We start from the raw sequence: 21329 nt of genomic DNA on the forward strand, positions 1-21329 counted from the left end.
ATTCATATAAAGATTTTATTAAGTAAATCTGAACAATACTCACACAGGAGCATAAATCATGAAGAAATGCAAAGAAAAGTTATTAGGGTTGTGAGGAAAGGACGGGTAGATAAACATTTTGGAGCAGTGGCAATATCCTTTATAATTTTGTATTAACACATTAATACATGTTTCCTAAGCTTTTATCTATTATGTAATATTTAGCAGTAAAAGGAAATAAAACAAGTAAACAAAAACCTTCTCCAAATAATGGCTGGGAGCAAAGGTTGTTTGCAGCTCAAGTAGGATAGCACAAATCACGTGGTGTGTATGGGCGGAGATGTGGATTCCAGCAACAGGACAGGAGAGTGATTGGAGCATAGAGGAGCAGGGCGGTATTTATTCCATGAGAGTTCAATCCAGTTTACAGAGAGCATCCTGGACAGTAGGGGAAGAACTTCTTAAATCCGAGAAAAGCCTCCGAGGCAAGTTTCCCAAAGAATAATGGGCACCCAGGGCAAAGTAAGCAAATGCACTATGTCTTTGTTCAATTCTTCTTTTTTGTATATATTTGCTAGAAGAAGCTTCCTTCAGAAGCTTCGATTCAAGCGACTCTCAGAAGGCATTCATTTAAAGTTGATCAAAAGCATCTCTAGTAATTAACTGAAGAAAATTACTTTAGATTTGCCATAATGCTTACCACAAGGGTGTAAAATTAAATATTATTTATAATGGCCAAAAAAAGCCCCAAAACATTTGGGTAACTATGCTATAACCATAAAATAGAATTAGCATTTGCTAAAACTATTGTTAGGGAAAAATGTGGAAAATAGTCATAGTGTATTAATAAGCAGAAAAAGTAGATTAAAAATATCACATACAATAAAATCCCATTTGGGGATAACTCAAAGAATTTACTTCATAAAATTATAGGCATATTTTATTTCTTTTGTTCTTATTTGTATTTTGAAATTTCCCATAATTTATATTGCATTTATAACTAAGACTAATGATATTTAAAAACATAGTTTAAAACTATATAACTACTATAAAAATATGTATTCATGTTATCAAAGACTAGGAAAAAGCAAAAATAGTAGCATTAGAATGGAGAATTATACGTTTGTTTCTTTCTACTTTCTTTCAATGTTACTCATATTTAAAAATGAAAAAGTAATGTCAACAGATTAAATAAAATTTTAAGTGTAGAATCCTGCTTAACTTATAAAATTAATTTAGAGTTCTGCTTAATTTCTTTTTATACATTTTTACCCAAATTCTTGAAAGACACCAAATTTTTATTTAATTTATATGCTACTGATAAATTTCATCATATTTAAGCCTCACTTCTGAAATGTTTGTGGGCACATGAATCACCTGGCTCTTGTTCAAATGCAGACTTTGCTTTAGGGGATTGGGACAGTGCTGGGAGCTGTCACAAGGGCCCTGGTGAGGTCAGTAGCTTCTGGTCCCAGGGAGCATCATACTATGACAGCAAACCTGTAAAAACACATCTATGGGCTAGCAATAGACACTCAGGTAATTCAGAGCTGATCACAAACTGTTCAGTCAACAAATACTTATTGGCCACCTACCCTGTCAAAATGCTATAAGTGTATCCTCTCTGTTGGCGATGGGGAGAAAAAAATCAAGGCATTATATTAGGGCAAACTGTAATGCACATTTTCTTTTCAAAAATTAAAAGTGCAATGACTATAATGTAGATCATAACCTCTTATTTTCAATGAATATCACTATTCTTTAAAATAATAAATTTATACATAAAATCCAGCCACAAACTCTATAACTCCTTTCATGAAATTATAGTATCAACATGCTTTTTCATCTGTTTCCCATATTATTCTCTCTTTCTCTCTCCCATGTTTTCTCCACTCCTCCCCCACCTCTCCTCTTCTCTCTGTCCCTCCCCCTCCCCCCCCCTCTCCCAGGTTATCAAATGCAAAGCAGCCATAGCCTGGGAAGCAGACAAGCCCCTCCGCATAGAAGAGGTAGAGGTAGCTCCCCCGAAGGCACATGAAGTTCGAATTCAGGTGAGTGGGGACTTTCCCAGGACAAGACAGACAAGGCACTAGGACAGTCTGAGCTTCTGTCTGGTCAGGCCTGTGCTGTGACCGGAACCCCTGGAGTTCCCAGCGTGGGGATAATATTTCAGGTTCAGATAAAAACAAGCCTTATCCCCAGGAGGGATCAATTAATCATTATTTATCCGTAGTTATTGATAATGAGCTTAAATTTTAACTAAAGTACTTTAACATCAATCATTAACCTTAAGAAATTCACATTGGGTTAGATTTAGTTAGGTTTTCATTTTGTTTTTCCAGTTGCCAATTACTGGAAAATATTGGAAGACAGAGAATGTGGTTTGAAACAAGGGAGTGGAAAAACTGAAGTGCTGCCCTGAGCAGCATAGGGCCCTGGTGCCTGGATGAGGGACCAGGAGTGGGTGAGCAGGGGGAAGAGCCCCCACTGCGCAGACAGAATCTAGACAGCAAGTGGGGATAATTCTCCACTGTCCCCAGAGCTGGCTGGCCAGGCTTGTGTCTTCCCTCCAACCACCACATTCACTGCACAGGAGAATGGATGGGATACCCTCACGAGCAGAATCTTGAAGAAGAAGAAGAAGAAGAAGAAGAAGAAGAAGAATACAAAGATACAGCAGTAATTAATTTAGATAATCTTTTACTTGATATCTCAACTTTTAACTATAAAATTTTTATTACCTCAATTTCATTTCATGTCGTTTCAACAAAATTTGAACAAGTCCTAGAAACCTGTATTCTTCCCATGCCCCCTGCCTATTAGACTTTGTTTATATTTTCCTTATGATTTTGATTTCTCCTCTTCTGGAGACAATAACTGCCAACTTTATCTCTTTTATAATTTTCCAATGACAGTAAAAGATAGAAAACAAAGGTATAAGAAGAAAAGGATATATTCTAATATATTTTTATTAGGCTTTTTTCAAAGTATTATTTGTTTTTGTGTTGAACTCTAAGAGTATTGTTATGTCTCACGATGATATTGGAATTATCCTAAAATTATTCACTAATAACCCCAATGATACATTACAGAAACGACTCAAGTATGCGGTTGCTTTGCAGATAATCGCCACTGCACTGTGCCATACTGATGCCCATATTATCCATCCTAAATTTATGGAGGCCAATTTCCCAGTGATCCTTGGCCATGAGGGGGCAGGAATCGTGGAAAGTGTTGGGCCAGGAGTGACCAACTGCAAACCAGGTATTTTATTTTCTGATTCCAATAAGTGGAAATGTCAGTATATCTCAGAGATAATTCCTGATATATTCCTGGCTTTGCGGGCCATAATCAATCTCTATTTACATAAGGGGACCATCTTTTTATTTATTTATTTATTTTTATTTTTTTATCCTCACCCGAGGATATTTTTCCATTTTTTGTACAGATAGAGTGGGAGGGAAAGAGAGGAAGGGAGAGAGAGAGAGAAACATCGACGTGAAGGGACACATCGAGTGGCTGCCACCTGCACAACCAACCAGGGCCGGGGACAAACTGCAACCGAAGTACATGCCCTTAGCGGGAACCGAACCCGGGTCTCTCCGGACCGCAGGCCGACGCTCTAACCGCTGAGCCAAACTGGCCAGGGCAAGGGGACCATCTTTTGTAAAGCAAAAGTGAGAAACACAATCTATCACAGCTGAACAATGAGACAAAATACTTGAAATCACTATTGTCTAGTAAAATGTGGGGCTATGGTCACTTTATTTACATATAGCACAGAAACTGTCCTATGAAGCCAAGTTGCAAAGTGAGATTAAACTGAAGCCTTTGTGGAGGCAGAAATGACAACTTATAACAACCTCCTCTAAATAAAACAGAAAACTAATTAAATATTATAAAGAATTCAAATAATGAGGTAGCTCATTGTATAGGTAACTTAAGTGAGAAATATTACACATATGCCAATGTTAGCTTAAGTATTTCTCGAGAGGTTTAAAAGATAAAAAATAATATGTAAATGAAACATACCAATGACTGAAATTACTTCAGATTTCATGACGGATCTGCCAATTACTGGAATATGGGCTATGTCATCCTCACTTGTCAGACAGGATGCCCATTTTCTTCTTTCTTCCTTTAATGAGAATGATCCAAGCTTTGAGGTATATTAGTGTCTTTCATTCCAAACAAGATCATAAAAACCAATTGTCCCTGAAAGTTTTGCATCCATGAAGGAGTCTGGCCAATGTACTTTCAGCTCTGGCTGTGTGACCTTAGCCAGTTAAGTCACTTTTCTGTTAGTCAGATTTCTGCTTTCTAAAGTGGGGACATGGGGTGGGAAGAGATAAACCAAAGAATTTATTTGCATATATGCATAATCAGTGGAAACAGACAATAATATGGTAAGGCAGGAGGGAGGTTGGAGTGGGGAGGAGGGAGTCATTGGGGGGCGGTAAGGAGTATATCTGTGATACTCTCAACAAAAAAAAACTAAAATAAAATAAAGTGGGGACAATAATAGTTCCCATCTCAAATGGTGGTTCTGAGAATTAGATGAGACAATACAAGTAAGCAGGTAGAATGGTGTCTAGCAGATACCAAATGTTGAACAAATGTTAGTTATTATTGGACCTTGGTCATCAAAGGATAGAAACCATTTTTATTGTTTATTTTTTTAATTCAGATAGAGTAGGAGGGAGAGAGAGAGAGAGAAACATTGACGTGAGAGGAACACCTCGACTGGTTGCCTCCTGCACGACCCCGGCCAGGGCTGGGGAGGACCTGCAACTGAAGTATGTGCCCTAGGCGGGAATTGAACTTAAGACCAATTAGTTAGTGGGCTGACACTCTACCACTGAGCCAAACTAGCCATGGTGAAACCATTTTTAAATAAGAATTGAATAAAAAGTCAAAAATGTGGAATCTGAGAGTAAAACATAGTGAAACACGGTGATGGTGCAAAGTTTACTCTTTATATCTAGCCTGTCACTGTCCAACTCTCCTCTATATAAGGATGTTCTATTTCCACACAGGTATTTAGAAATGTAATAAATAATAGTCATGATGTAGAAAACTGCCATGACAGGAGAATCTCAGGTAGGAATTTTCACCTGATGGGATCATATAGATTTGTTGCTTGACTCCCCAGTAGAGAAAACAAGAAAATGTGTATGTAATGCTTGGGGAAATCAGCCATCTCGTAGACTGACAAAATGCTGTAGCCACCTATACTTTGTGCTGAGCATAAAATATACACCATAAAGAATGGGATTTCCACTGATTCATCCAGTAGAAACTATTTACAGGTAACATTTATGGGCACCATCTAACATATGGTCTTTTTTTCTAGGTGACAAAGTAATTCCACTCTACGTGCCTCAATGTCAAAAGTGCAAGTTCTGTCTGAGTCCACTCACAAATTTCTGTGCAAAACTCAGGTAAGCTTTGTATACTGTTAGTAAGCATATAAATTGGTACAAATATTTTAGACAGTGCGTACATTGGCAATACCTAAATGAAGTTGAAGAGGTGCCTGCCTTCTATTCACCAATTCTACTCAGGTGTGTTCAAGAAACTTACAAAATCACTCAAGAAGACATGTGCTACAATGTTTATTGCAACATTGTTTATAATGGCAAACAATTGAAAATAGCACAAATGTCCATTAATTAAAGAATACATTAACAGAACGATTTTCAACCTTTTTCATATCATGGCACACATAAACTAATAACTACAATTCTGTGGCACATATAAATAGGTATTCTTGGCTGATCTGACAATAAAAATAGGTGTAATTTTGATTCATTCACACCAAATGGCTATTGTTGTGTTGGCTGTTGCCATTTTTTATTTGAGAAGCTAAGGGGAACGAGGTCAGTAGTCCTGACTAAATAGTCAGGTATTGCATGTTTTAAAAATTCCTGCAGCACACCAGTGTACCATGGCACTCAGGTTGAAAATCATTGGATTAAATTGTTATGTAACAACACACTAGATACTATATAATTATGAAAATGGCTAAACTTGATCTACATGTATCAACACAGAATACTGCAGTCCCCCTTATCCGTGGTTTCACTTTCCAAAGTTTCAATTACCCATGGTAAACTGTGGTCCTAAAATATTAAAGGGAAAAACCCAGAAATAAACAATTTATAGTTTTAAATTGCATGCCATTCTGAGTAGTGGGATGAAATCTTACTTCATCCTGCTCCATCCCACCCCGAAAGTGAATCATCTCTCTGTCCAGCGTAAGTGCTCCTTGCCTGTTAGTCACATAGTAATGGTCTTGGTTATTAGATCCACTATCACAGTATCTCAGCGCTTGTGTTCAAATCACTCTTACCCTACCTCATAATGGCCCAAGCATAACAGTAGTGATGCTGGCAATTCAGATACACTAAGAGAATCTGTGAAATGCTTCCTTTAAGGGAAAAGGTATGTATATATAGGGGAAAACATAGTATATATAGGGTTCAGAACTATCCAAGGTTTCAGGCATCCACTGGTGGTTGTGGAACGTATTTCACAGGGATAAGGGGGGACCACTGTGATCTCATACAAATAACGTTATGGGAAAGAAGTTGCTGACAGATATATTTAGTAAGGTGTCACGTACAAAAACAATATGATATCTTATTTATGGTTTCATATGTATTAGTAAAGGTACAATTACATCACTGGAATGATAAATGCCTAATTCAGAATAGCTGCTACTTCTACAGAAGAAGAGAGAGGAATGAGGCACAGTAAATAATTTGTTCTAAGGCCAAATAGATATGTCTTAGAGCTAGATTTTGAATCTAGGCCATTAGCTCCAGAGTCCAAAATCTTAATTACTTTATTCTTTATTAAGACTATAGAAAGATCTATTTGTCCTTAATGCTAATTGACCCGAGTTATGGTAGTACTCTTAGTACATCTATTACTGTGCCTCAATTTCCTCATCTGTGGTTGGGAAGAATAATAATGCCTGTTTCACCCGGTTGTGGCAGATGTTTAAAGAATTAATACATCTTTTTGCAAACCTTTAATGAAATAACAGATTTGGACAATGACCATCAATTGTTTCTGACATTACAAATAGATAGATAAGGTATAATGTGCCTCCAAATGAAAATACATAACACTAACTTTGAAGTGCTCCTACAAAAATATGAAACCCAAATCAGATTAAGCATTGAGGTAACAAATACTAGAGGAAATTTGGGAATGGAGAAACGTGTTAAGCCAGATTATAGCAATGCGATCGGAAAAATCCAGAATGAGGAAAACCCTACAAAATGAGGGCCAATGACTGTTTCTTCAAAATATAAACTGCAAGGGGAAAAAAAGGGTGGAGGTGAGAATCTGTATATTAAAAGAAGTTTAAGAGATATATTAACCACAGCAATGTGTAGACTTGTAAGAATTTTTATCTTTTAGACGTACATACTGAAATATTTACAATGAAATAATGATGTCTGGGATTTCCTTCAAGATAGTGCAAAATGGGCAGAGGGCATGGGGGATGGAGGTAATAGATGAAACTAGATCAGCTATGATTTGCTAATTGCTGAAGCTGAGAGATGCTTACAAGGAGATTCATTATGCTATACTTTCTACTTTTATATTTGTTTAAATTTTTCATAATAAAATTTTTTAGAATAATTAATACATGTAAAGCCCTTAAAAGAGCTTCTGGCTTATAAAAAGCATTCAATAAATAGTTTATTCTTATCATCATTATTATCTTTAGATAACACCTGACCATTATATCTATTATATCATGTATTATATTATACATATTATGTATATATTCTATACATTATTTATATTATTTATACTATATATTATAATATATTTTATATAATAAATTATGTTATTTATATAATATATAAGTACAAAATGTATTTTATATATATTCAATATATTTTTGGACAAAATATCCCAAGTCATTTTCTCACTTTCAACATATTATAAAATTGTCATAACTAATATATAACTCCTAACTTTTTTTTCTGGGAGAGTAACCAATAATCCATTTATTTTCTCTCTCTATTTTTTTTTTTTTAAATTTTCTAGTCAATTCAAAAATCCTCTTGTTCAGCAAGAAGTAATGGCAGACAAAACCAGCAGGTTTACCTGCAAAGGAAAACCCGTTTACCATTTCATGGGGACCAGTACCTTCTCTCAGTACACTGTCGTATCAGATATTAATATTGCCAAAATAGATGATGATGCAAATTTAGAGAGAGTCTGTCTGCTTGGATGTGGGTTTTCTACTGGCTATGGAGCTGCAATCAACACGGCCAAGGTAAATGGTTAATCATCAGAATCTATAAAATAGAAGTTATTAGGAGGCAGCATGGTAAAGCAGCTAGAAGTGTCTTCAAACCTGGCTATGCCGTGTATCACCTCTGTGATTTGAGGCAAGTCATTTAACCTTTCTGCTACCTCTCTATAATAATACTTACTACAAATTACTGTGGGAATAATTAAATCATATTACATGTGTAAGACAGCTGGCTCACTGGCTGGCGTATAGTTGGCACCCAATTCATGTTTATTTCTTTTCCTATACTAGTGTATTATATTGTAGACCACCCTAATTTAAATACAACCTGCTTAAATATGTCCCCTAATGTTGTCCTCATCCTGGGACAGCAGACCCAGTCAAGAGACAATGGAAACTGCAGAGACCCCACCCATCTCCACGTGGCCACTCCTGCTTCCTCCCTGATGCACAGAGGGGTGCCGCTCTTGGCCATCAGCATGTAATCTCCCCCTAAAACACCACTTGTTCACTCACTCACTCACTCACTCACTCACTCATTCATTAGTAAAAATTAAGAGTTGTATGGGAAGCCAAACTACAACCTGAAGGTTCTTGGAGGAAGGGTGTTAGTTGGGTGGATTTAACAGTCTATGTGACCTTGGCAGTCAAGGCACATTATCCTGTAGATAGCATTCAAGTCTCAGGAAAGAATCATCGCTCTCTGGGCTACACATATCTCCTTTTCTGGACTCCATTCAGACTCTCACCTTCTACCACTATAATCTCTTTTCAGGAATATTAACACCAGTAATTCAGCTATAATTTTCTTTTAAATCTAGTCAAAGTTGATCTAAATTCCCTTGACATATTCTTCCCACTGTTGAGGAACAATTAAACGACTACAGGAGATGTTCAAAGAAGAAAAATAACTCATAGGATCAGGTAAAGGGAAGAGAAGTATCAGTCATTGGAGACAAAAGGCAAGGTCCTGAATAAAGCTCAGTTTACTTCCGGGAAGAAAAGTGATGCAACAACTCTGTATAATTGTTGGGGACCTGCCACAGCATCACCAGAACCTCTCATTCTTTTTTCTTAATCCTATTCTTTAGGATATTCTTTCCATTGATTTTTTTATTATTTATTTATTTTGTTTTTTATCCTCACCCGAGGACATTTTTCCATTTTTTGTTCAGGTAGAGTGGGAGGGAGAGAGAGGAACAGAGAGAGAGAGAAACATCGATGTGAAAGAGACACATCGAGTGGCTGCCACCCGCACGACTGACCAGAGCCGGGGACAAACTGCAACCGAGGTACGCGCCCTTAGCGGGAACCGAACCCGGGTCTCTCAGGACCGCAGGCCGACGCTCCAACCGCTGAGCCAAACCGGCCAGGGCTTTCCATTGATTTTTAAAGAGAGTGGAAGGAAGAGAGAGAGAGAGAGAGAGAGAGAAAGAGAGATATCAATGTATCAATGTGAGAGAGACACATCGATTGTTTGTCTCCCACACAACCCAGACTGGAGTCGGGGATTGAACCTGCAACCGAGGTATGTGTCCTTGACCGGAATCCAACTCTTGATTCTTTGGTCTGTGGGCTGACAATCTAACTACTGAGCCAAACCAGCCAGAGCAAAACCCATATTCACTTTAATTTGCTTATATGCATTACTGCCAAATTAATCACATTACATGAAGATCTTTGGAAGTATGAAAATGGCCTGTAACAGTGTTCTCTGCAGATAGAAAATTAAAGGGGAAGGGGTATTTTATAGTGACCACCCCATCACTGCAATCAAAAGCACTTTTACACTCAGGGGTCTGGTTATATGACAATATGTGTGCAGTGTATTCAATGTATACATTGCTGTGAGCTGGCCTGAGAATCCAGCTGCTGAGTACAACATTGCTGTAACAGGAAAATGCATTTCTATTTTCAATGAGACAGGCAAGCTTTTTAACAAAATTGCTAGAGAAATCTATTTGGAAATAAACTAAACATGCACTATAATATTATACTAAATAGTATAATGTATATAAAACAATATTCTAGCCCTGGCTAGTTTGGTTCAGTGGTTAGAGCGTCGGCCTGCGGACCAGAGTGTCCCAGGTTTGGTTCCCGCTAAGGGCACACGCCTCGGTTGCAGTTTGTCCCTGCCCTGGTTGGGGTCGCATGGGTGGCAACCACTCGATGTATCTCTCTCGCATCAATGTTTCTCTCTCTCTCTTCCCCCCATCTCCCTCCCGCTCTATCTGAAGATAAATGCAAAAATGTCCTCTGGCGAGGATAAAACAAAACAAAACACAATATTCTAAATATTTACCAATAAATTTTTATTTACCCTGAATAGCAAAAGCTAGTATATACATACCCAACATCAGGCATAGAGTAAAATGCCCATTCTCTGTATTTCATAGTAACTTTGTTTCCTATTTAGAATGTATCAGTACTTCTTGTGGGTAGATTTTTTTTCTTTCCCTTTTGTTTATGTCTTTATTTAAACAGTTTCCCTTCATCATTAGAAAATATTAGTAAGCATCTCCCCATGCAGTATATTTTTGACACTATCTCACTCTACAGAGTAACATTCCACTTGGCACTAGTTTCTGATTGAAGAATCAAGTCCAGTTTTGTGTAGAGAGTGTTATTTAAGTCAGGCCAAAGATACTTCATTATTTCATATTTCATTAAAGAAAATAAGGTGGAAAGCACAGCAGGCGGAAGGAACAGCATGAACTAAGACATGAGGAAAAGAAAGTGTGACAGTTTGTTGTCGCTGTAGTACTGAATACATGGAATGAAATTGGATGGTAACAGGAGTCAGATAATAAAGTCTTTGCATGCCATGCGAGAAAATTTGGGTCTCGTTCCATCTAAACAGATTGATAATTGGGATGACTGAGTTAATTCTCATTTAGAGAAATATTAGTGGTCATTCAAACTGTAACATGAATACAACCAAATAAAGCTTATTAGAAATATAGACAGTAAATTACTTGTGGATCTATTCTAAAGGGCAAACAATGAACCCTTTGTGATGTGTGAGCTTTAGAACTTTGCTCTGCTAACACTAAAGGGAAAAGAAAACAAGGAGATGATTTCCACCTGGGCTTGTTCCTTATAAACTGATGATCCTAATGGCCCTCAAATGATTCTCCAAATTCAGTCAGTGACTCTTCCATTGTCACACTGGTCATTTCCCCACGTGGCTGTATCACTCAGTCTTATCACAGGCAGTCCTTATGTGTTGTTCCTGCACCCACCTCACTCTGTACCTTGAAAAAAGTGGGACCAGCTGCTTTAAGTTAACTTACAAATTTCCTGCCTGCAGGTGACCCCAGGTTCTACTTGTGCCATCTTTGGCCTGGGAGGCGTCGGCCTTTCTGCTTTAATTGGTTGCAAAGTTGCAGGAGCTTCCAGAATCATAGCTATTGATATCAACAGTGAGAAGTTTGCAAAGGCCAAAGCCCTTGGAGCTACTGACTGCCTCAATCCCAGAGACCTCCAGAAACCCATCCAGGAGGCCATCATTGAAATGACCAATGGGGGTGTGGATTTTGCATTTGACTGTGCTGGTGGATCTGAAACCATGGTATGTACATTTTTTATAAGAGTATATAGTAAGTACTACTTATTGACATTCATAAACCTTGACAGTATGAATATATGACTATACTTTTCATATTTAATTTAATATATTTATATGTGCATAAATTATATATTTATATGACAAGCAATGTTGACCAATAATATGTTCAATATTATTTAGTATATTATAATTTATACTTAATCCATTAATATATATTACTGATTACTATTCAATATTTATGTTATTAATATTTCTGTTTATTCTTCCACATGAAATTCTGAGACAATTTAGAAATGTAAAATTTTAAAGAGGAGTAAGAGAACGTGACTGGTGTCATCCTACAGCCTAAGGTTCCCACTCCCATAAAAGGCAGAGCAGGGAGAGGCCCGCAACCTACACACAATCCAGTTCTCTCCGTCAGACCTCAGTAAATGGGCTGCAAAATTAGGTCCAAATTACATATTTGAAATTTTCAACACATGAAATACACACACACTGCAAAACTAAAAAGTAAATCTCTTCTTCCTAAATACTACAATCTCCTCTCATTCGGATGTCTTCTCCTCTCCGGACGGGCTCCCTGACCCGCAGGGCCCATGGAGCCAGCCCTGTCTATTATCCTACTCCGGAAAGTGCCAGAAAGCAGGAGAGACAGCCGCACAGGCAACACATGGAAAAGTTAACTGGCCAGAGTGCACAGGCTTATTACCCAGCACATATCCATTTAATGCCCTTTGCTCGAAAACTCTAAGTAGAGGTTTGTTTGGTTTTGTTTTGAATGAAACGACAAAAGAATTCATCAACTACGTTACCTGCCTAGAGGTCCTTCTTATTTCATTGGTGAAAGCTGTGAAGTGTGCTGTGTCCTTTTATTTACACCTTCACACAGCCTGGCGCCTGGCTCCCTCCTCTGGGGCAGGCGAGGACATGAAGTCTAGGCTCTGACTGGAGCAGGCTCTGCTGGTCCTTCCCTGTGGTCCTCAGTGACCCGTGAGTTCCCCAGAGGAGAGTGGAGACCGGGAAGAGCTGCTGAGAGCAGCAGGCTGCGGGCCTGGGTCTTTCCTCCCAGAATCCTTCCGTTGTAACAGGATACGTGTTGGAAAGAGGATCTGGAAGATGATGAGCGCTCGATAAAGGTTGGCCCTTGCTGAAGACCCCTGCATGGCGAGCTCCCTGCCCTGCCCTGCTCCCCCGTGTTCAGAGCTCAGCCCTGCGCTTTCTCTTGTCCTGGCACTTGCCGCTGGTGTGCGCCACACCCACCCCTCCTCCCCCCACAGCTCAACTGTTTTACAAACCCTGAAATGCAGCCTATTTACCTCATTTCCCTGGTACAGATTTTCTCAACACTGGCTCTACTTTATAAATGCCTGGGCAGTTGTTGCTGTTAGTGCCAGTGAATGGACCACACCTTAGGTACTCTCATGAGTTAGGGGCCCAGGTGTCCATAGAGTGTCCACGTTTCTCAAGTTGAGAACCACTGACCTAAAACTGGGTTAGTTCTATTTTTCACTGATTTATTATACCAAGAAATGTATTTTAAATTAAGGAATAGAATTACACTAGACTACCCCAATTTTAAGAGATGTAATTTATTTTATTGTAAAAAGATGAGCTAGCTACCTACTCTTTCACCATAAGTTTCTATAACTAGGGAAAGTTAAATTTCTGGGTTGTAGAGGAGATTCCAGTAATGTTATGAATTGGCTTTCAATGAGATCTCATGCCCTAAAGCAGCCTAAAGAAAACAACAGAACAATTAGAAAGGTACAATAATGGACAATTTTATAAGATTTTGTGAATTCAAAACAAGTCTCATTAAAAGTTAACAGAGGCTACCAAATAAAATCCTGAATTTGCATATAATACCCACTTAACTACGTCATCATTATGGAGTTTAATTCTTTGCTTGGAGCAAAGCTCAGAAATGCAGAAAATGCAATAGTATAAACATTTAAAAAGAGAAAGCCAAAAATCTATGTAAGTAGCGACCTTGAGGTGACCAGTAGTACCTGTGGGTCTTTTCCTTTCTTCACGAATCTACGCTGTGTACAGAAACAAAAATAGTTCTGCCATATAAAAATTGCAAGAAATAGAAGAGTTTCCATTTCAAAATGTTAGAAATTCTCAAAACTATAAACACATAATCCAATAAAAATTTCAATACATAATTTTAAATCTAGGTCATTGCATGTTCTGTCACGAATAAATAACAGAGAAAGAAGATGGAGAGAATTTCTAGTATTTCAAGTGCCTTCTTTCATATGGAAAAGAACTATACTTCCTATTGGAACTCCTGTAAAAGTAAAAGTGCCCCAATGGGTCAGAATCAAGTTGCCCCCTGACTACGGCAAGGAATATGGGACAAAGTTTACATTTGTCTTGTATAATACTAGTCTCAAAACATTTTATTTTTTAAAATTAATTATTTTATTTACTAATTTGTTTTTGTTACAGATGTTTCTCATTTTACCCCCATTGACACCCTCCTCCTCTTCCCCCCCTGCCCCATCCCCAGCTTTATTGTCTATGTTCATTGGTCATGCATACATGCATGTAAGTTCAGTGGTTTATCTCCCCCGCACCCCCAAGTCCCCCTCCTCTGAGGCTTGTCAGTCTGTACCCCACCTCTATGTCTCTGGGTTAATTTTGTTCAGCAGTTTTTAGTTCATTATATTCCACAAATAAGTGAGATCATGTGATATTTGTCTTTCTCTGATTGGCTTGTTTCGCTTAGCATAATACTCTCCAGGTCCTTCCATGCCATCTCAAAGGATAAGAGATCTTTCTTTCTTATAGCTGCATTGTATTCCATTGTGTACATGTACCAAAGCTTTTTTAAAAATTTAATTAATTAATTTATTTTTGTTACAGATGTTTCTCCTTTCCCCCACTGATTCCCCCCTCCCCCTCCCTTCCTGCCCTGTCCCCAGCTTTGTTGTCCATGTCCATTGTTCATGCACACATGCATATAAGTTCTGTGGTTTATCTCTCCTCTACTACCCCCTCTTCTGGAGATTGTCAGTCTGTACCTCACTTCCACGTCTCTGGGACTACCTCGTTCCTCAGACTGTTATGTTCATTATATGCAACAAATAAGTGAGATCATATGATACTTGTCTTTCTCTGTTTGGCTTCTTTCACTTAGGATAATACTTTCCAGGTCCCTCCATGTTGTCCCAAAGAATAAAAGATCTTTCTTTCTTACAGCTGCATAGTACTCCACTGTGCATATGTACCACTGCTTTTTTATCCATTCGTCTACTGATGGACATTTGGGCTGTTTCCAGATCTTAGCTATGGTAAATAGTGCTGCTACAAACATGGGGGTATATATATTCTTTCTGATAGGTGTTTCAGGTTTCTTAGGGTATATTCCTAGAAGTGGGATCACTGGGTCAAATGGCAGTTCAATTTTAAACTTTTTGAGGTAATACCATAATGTTTTCCATAGTGACTGCATCAGTCTGCATTCCCACCAGCAGTGTACTAGAGTCCCCTTTTCTCCACACCCTCGCCAACACTTGTTGTTTGATGATTTTTTGATGGTGACCATTCTGACAGGTATGAGGTGATACCTCATTGTTGTTTTAATTTGCATCTCTCTGATTATTAGTGGTGTTGAGCATTTTTTCATATGTCTCTTGGCCATTTGTATGTCCTTTTTGGAGAGGTGTCTATTTAGGTCCTCTGCCCATTTTTTAATTGGGTTCTTTATCTTCTTTTTGTTCAGTTTTATGAGCACTCTATTTTAGAAATTAACCCCTTACTTGATGCATCATTGGCGATTATGGTCTCCCATGTAGTGGGATCCCTTTCTGTTTTGATGGTTGTTTCTTTTGCTGTGCAGAAGCTTTTAAGTTTGATGTAGTCCCGTGTGTTTATTTTTTCCTTTGTGTCTCTTGCCTTAGGTGTTGCATCAGTGAAAATTCTGCTGTGTATGATGTGTGAGATTTTGTTGCCTACATTTTCTTCTAGGATTTTTATGGATTCATGAGTCACATTTAAGTCTTTTATCCATTTTGAGTTTATTCTCATGTATGGTGTAAGTTGGTGTTCTAGCTTCATTTTTTTTTGCAAGTAGCTGTCCAATTTTCCCAACACCATTTATTGAAGAGACTGTCTTGACTCCACTGTATGCTCTTGTCACCTTTGTCAAAACAAAACATTTTAACTGTCTACCTATTAATTCATAAGGCTTCCATAAGTGAAATGTCCATTCACAAATTTATATCATTTTAAAATTCATTTACATTTTCAATCTTTGAGAGTTTTATCTGAATCCCAAACTTGCAGTAGGCTAAAACGATAGTGTTTTCTCTTTCTTTCATGCAAAGATCAACCCAACTCCCCCAGGCCACTATCTTCTATGACATAGAATCTATGTGGTGAGTCACTAATCAAGGAAGTTCAAGTTTGTGACTTTACAATCTCAACATGAAGTCCTCTGTGTGTTACAGCAGAAGGGACAACTGGCAGGTCACACACCAGCTTTTCTGTTTGGGGTAGGAAATGACACACATCACTTCTGCCCAAAGCAAATTGGCCAGAACTAGTCACATAACTCCACCTAACTGGAAGACAGTTTAAATTAAAACATGTAGGGTAGCAGATGAAATGTTTCATGAGCAATAGCTGGTGTCACTTTAACTGCTTTGTCCTCCATTTTCAATGGCATTTCTTTTCATTTATCCTACATTGAGATCCACTATTTACAGTGCCTCATCCCAGGTCTTGTGAGTAATCACCCTCTCTTCACTACTTTAAAGATTTTTATTCTATGTTCCTAAAATTGCAGACATTTTAGTATATACCCCTGGAAAATAGTCAAAAACTTGCTGATTTGAGTTTACAATATCTTCAATAGATCTTTCCTAACTTCCTTTTCTTGATACACAATGATATATACATTCTAGGTTCACCATAACTATGGTATTAAACATGATAAAATAATATGTTCTGTTTTTTCTAATGTCATTTATGATGAAGCTCAAAATTTTATTGAATGTTCTATCTGAAACAAAGCTCCAAGTCTCCACCTATAACACTGTGACCTCATTAGCTTGACTTTCATTCTCTCATTTCAGATTGTATAAATTTTTCCTAAAATACAGTACAAACCCACACTGAAGACATGTTCTACTTTCCTACTTACTCAGCTAGTCTTTTTGGTTTGACCTTCCAGAAAGCAGCCCTGGACTGCACAACAGTAGGCTGGGGATCCTGTACTCTCATTGGAGTAGCCATTGGTGACAAAGGACTGACTATTTCTCCAATAGAGATAATAATGGGCCGAAATATCAACGGAACATCATTCGGTGGTCAGTTGTTTTTTTCTTTTAATTTTCTCTATAGTAGTACTCAAATTCTTATAGTGAAAATTATTGAAAGGAAAGGAATATAACTTGTTTAAATATTGAGTGCCTAGAATACATCTAAAGACTACATAAAAGCAATTCTATTAATTACTCGAAAGTAAACAGAGTTTGAACAGAAGGATAACTGCGATTTGCAATTTGAAGTTCAATTTCTGTGAAAATGAACCAACATAGAGGAACAAAAGGCAACGTGGACCAAACAGAGATAATTTCTTATCTAGAAACAAAAAATAATCTGGAATTTTCCCTATGAAGAAAAATTTTAAAGAAGCATAGAAAATTGAATATGGGAGGGGGTTTAATCTATTTGGAGCAAGCCAGATCTCACCATGTAATTTAATTCCTGCAACAAACACTGATTAAACTACCTGTTCATGTCAAGCCCATGTCTTCATGTAGATTTTTGGCCAAATTACAGGTTGGAAAGGTAGAGATTCTGTACCAAAGCTGGTTACTGATTACAAGAATAAGAAATTCAACCTGGATGCATTGGTGACCCATACCCTGCCTTTTGAGAAAATCAATGAGGCATTTGACCTCATGCATCAAGGAAAAAGGTAAATTACCAAACAGATGGGTAAGTGGTTTGAAAAAGCTTGTTGATGGTTCTATTTTTATTTGATGTTAAAAACAAATCAGTTTTTTTTCTGACCTTTTCCACATCATCAGACATACTTATAGGTACTTAAAAGATGAAGTAGCGGCCATGGGGGGGGGGGGGGGGCGGTAACCAACATCATCTACCTTCCTACTCTGTTTCCATAAGTACACTGCAATACACTTCTAACATACAGTGGTGGTATAAACTGAAGCAACATTTTTTCTTTCACAAACAACTGTCCACTTATTTGGGGGAAGCTCCCTAGAAAGAGGAGTTTCTCTGGTCCCCCTCGCACGATACAAGGTAAGGCAAAAGTAGGTTTACATTTGTCAGCACGTGAAACACAGTTTATTCTTGTATGATCATTTATTAATTATTGTATCCTTTTCCATTCGAACAACTGTCAATCTACTTTCCCCCCACCCTGTATAGTCCTGGTTCTGGAATCATTCTGTTCTGCAATTTGACAAGGAGTGCACACTGCAGGCCCTTCTTAATCAGAATCAGGTGAAAACCACAGAGATGTGAGCGCTGAATGGCAGGTTATCAGATACATAAAGGATGTTCCAACTCTCATTCACTTGCTTTGTCATGTGTTTCCTATAGGACACATCTAAGCCACAATTTTAGATCTATTGTGCTTCCTTAGCATGGACCCTGAGAACTGATTTATAGAAATGTCCCAACTGAGGGATCCTTACCAACTGGAAGTGGGTAAAGCTAGGATCAGTGGCTTTGGTTAAAATAATCAAGCACAGCCTTAGTCAATAGAAGCAAAGAACAAACCATCAGGAACAATGTTGCACAGAGGAGATGCAGGACAAAAAAATCGAAGAAAAGAGAAGATATTACAAAAGAGAGGGGGGAAAAACTAAAATTAAATGAAAGCAAAGAAAAGAGAAGATATTACAAAAGAGAGGGGGGAAAAACTAAAATTAAATGACAGGAGTTGGAAGCAGAGAAGTAATGTCACAAAAGAAGAAAATAAGTCCATGCTGTGAGGACCCAGGCTACTGCATGGGGAAGAAACCTGTGAAAATGTCCCCACTGACGGACATGAACTCCCTAATTTGAAATATGTTAGCTACAACATATCAAAAAGAAGTTCAATAAAAAGAAAAGAAATACACATTATTTTTTAGGCTATGCTAAGTATGTTAGTGCATAAGCCCAACAATGTCTTTCACAATCTTAAAATTCCTGTATGCCTCAAATTAGGAGTTGTTTGTGTTTGTGACCTTGGACCTTGGTGCTCATAGCTCCTCCACAACTATCCATTTGCACCTAGAACTCTCAGATATGGAATATACCCAACAAGAATGCTAAGTGGCAGGCAAATAGAAAATGTTGCATTGCTTTATTAATAACTGGTCAAGTCTCCCATACTCTTAAAAAAGGTCTGGTAATCACTGATAGAATGGAGGCATAGGGGAAACACCTAAATGAGGCCTCCTACTCTCTGGCCCACTGAGAAGACCACCTGACTGCCCACACCGGTGGAAAGGTGGCAACAGAAAAGGCAGGGGATGGGCCTTCCCAGGTATGCTTACTATATGTGTACAGGAAACAATCGAGTACAGGCCCTCTTGCCATACAACTGCACAGAAGTGAGGAAATGGAGGAGAGGAGATGGAGAAGAACATCAATTGGCCTGGTAAGGTGCAGTGACCCGGACTCCTGGTGAGGAAAGGACACAGAGCTTCTCCCTCCACACAGTGGTGCAGTCTCCAGTCCCTGGGTGAAGAAAGCATGCATGCGTGGCAACCCACAGCTCCAGCAGGAAGGTCTGAGATAAAGAATTCTCTGTCCTAGAAGCTTGTCCCCCATTTTGCTAATACATGCTGAAGGACTTATTCAGGAGAAGGAATGTTTGAGTTCTCAGAAAGTAGCATCCCGACACATCAACCTCTTTTACGTCCAATTTGCCCTTGGCTATAGGAGAGCCAAGAGCAGGGACAGCTTCAAGATGAAAACGTCACTACAACAATGGATACACTACTTCTCCACAGCACCGCTAGGCAGCGACGTCCTCAACTGGGGACAAGGAGGGCCCCCAATTCTTCCCCAGCTTATTGGTATTATAAATACAGTATTATTAATGCCAAGAATGGAACAGGATAACAAGATAAAATAAATTAGGCTTACCAAATTGTGTCTATAAAGAAAGATTAAATCAAATCTTGAAATAAATAAACAAAAGTTATTTGTGGGTTTTAGTTAAATTTTTCATGAAAATTATACTGATTTTTAAAAATATATATAATTATTAACAGCATTCGAACAATCCTGATCTTCTGAAGAAACCAGGAACAACTTGGAAGACTGTCTGACTGACTCTGAACCTGTCTGGTTGATTTATAATCTGATATGATGAACCAAGGATCACCATGAATTTCAACAAATATTTACAGCTAACATCTCAACATCAAATATCTATAAAGATCATAGCACTTGTAATATAATACATTAATATTGTGTTAATTAACTGATAACTGATGTATTTATGAATAGAAATATATGATGTTTGGGAATTGTTTAAAACTACTTCTGAAGAAGTGAGAGTAAAGAATAAAGGAGTAAAAAAAAAGTAGGTTGGCTACATGTTCACTATTTTTTAGTTTGGGTGATACATATATAGGGCTTCAGTATACTTTTCAATATGTTTAAAATTTTTCATAATAAAAAATTTTACTAGAAAAAATCACATGTATATGTATAAAAGGTACATATGTCTTTAAGATATATATCACATATATAAAGCTGTTACATAATTTCTGAGTTCCAATAAGCTACAAGCTACTCTTCTTAAATAAGCTGCTAAATAATTTCTTTTGTAACATCTGTTCATTTCTTTTACTTCGCCCCACTTCACCTCTGTGAAGTGTAATCACAAGAAGTAGGATACCAGAAGCTATATCAATAAATAATATGAAATTGAAGATTTTATAAAGGAAAAACATCTATACTCTCAAATTTCCACCTTTATTAGATAATTGCCCTTTTCATCATTGATAATTATTACAACATATAATGTTTAGATCTATACGAAGTTTAATGATCTGTATTTTGCACTAAGTAATCTATTTTCTATAGTCGACTAAAAGTGAAAGCAATGTACTATAATAAAGTAATGTAAGCAAAATATTTTATAGCTACAAGATTTAACAGAAAATAAGATTTATATGAAAAAAGGTGAGAGTTTTCAAACTATTACACTCATAGATCATAGATAGTAGATGAACAGTATACAAATAAGACAGATAATCACTTGGATTAAAGTAACAAAGACTAGTCCTCAGTTTAACATAATTTCTGAAACCTGCCAGTGTTTTAAAAATTGCCCTCTGAGAAAAGATCAGCTTCTCTGGAGCTGTGGCTGCGGAGGGTGGTGACACAGGGGGCAGTTAGAGAAGAGCAGAAATGACAGGCCAGGGACAGAAGGTCACCAAGGCAGAAAGCCCTGGGTGCTTACCAAGTGGAAAAACTGGGCTGGGCCCTTGCCTCCAGGACATTTCTCCCCTAGCG

General features: G+C 37.8%; 1 protein-coding gene across 1 annotated transcript; it reads left to right on the forward strand.

Annotated features, from left to right (window-relative positions):
• The first annotated feature begins 437 nt into the window (after positions 1-437).
• On the forward strand, positions 438-20183 carry LOC118629548 (all-trans-retinol dehydrogenase [NAD(+)] ADH4-like). The gene is made up of 9 exons (XM_036260959.1): positions 438-501; positions 1929-2030; positions 3102-3243; positions 5333-5420; positions 8050-8281; positions 11571-11831; positions 17011-17146; positions 17622-17760; positions 20078-20183. The coding sequence occupies exons 1-9, from the start codon at positions 484-486 to the stop codon at positions 20100-20102; spliced, it is 1143 nt and encodes a 380-aa protein (XP_036116852.1). The 5' UTR covers positions 438-483; the 3' UTR covers positions 20103-20183.
• Positions 20184-21329: the final 1146 nt, after the last annotated feature.

The sequence above is a fragment of the Molossus molossus genome, unplaced genomic scaffold, assembly GCF_014108415.1.
Source record: "Molossus molossus isolate mMolMol1 unplaced genomic scaffold, mMolMol1.p scaffold_m16_p_1, whole genome shotgun sequence".
Classification (NCBI taxonomy): domain Eukaryota; kingdom Metazoa; phylum Chordata; class Mammalia; order Chiroptera; family Molossidae; genus Molossus; species Molossus molossus.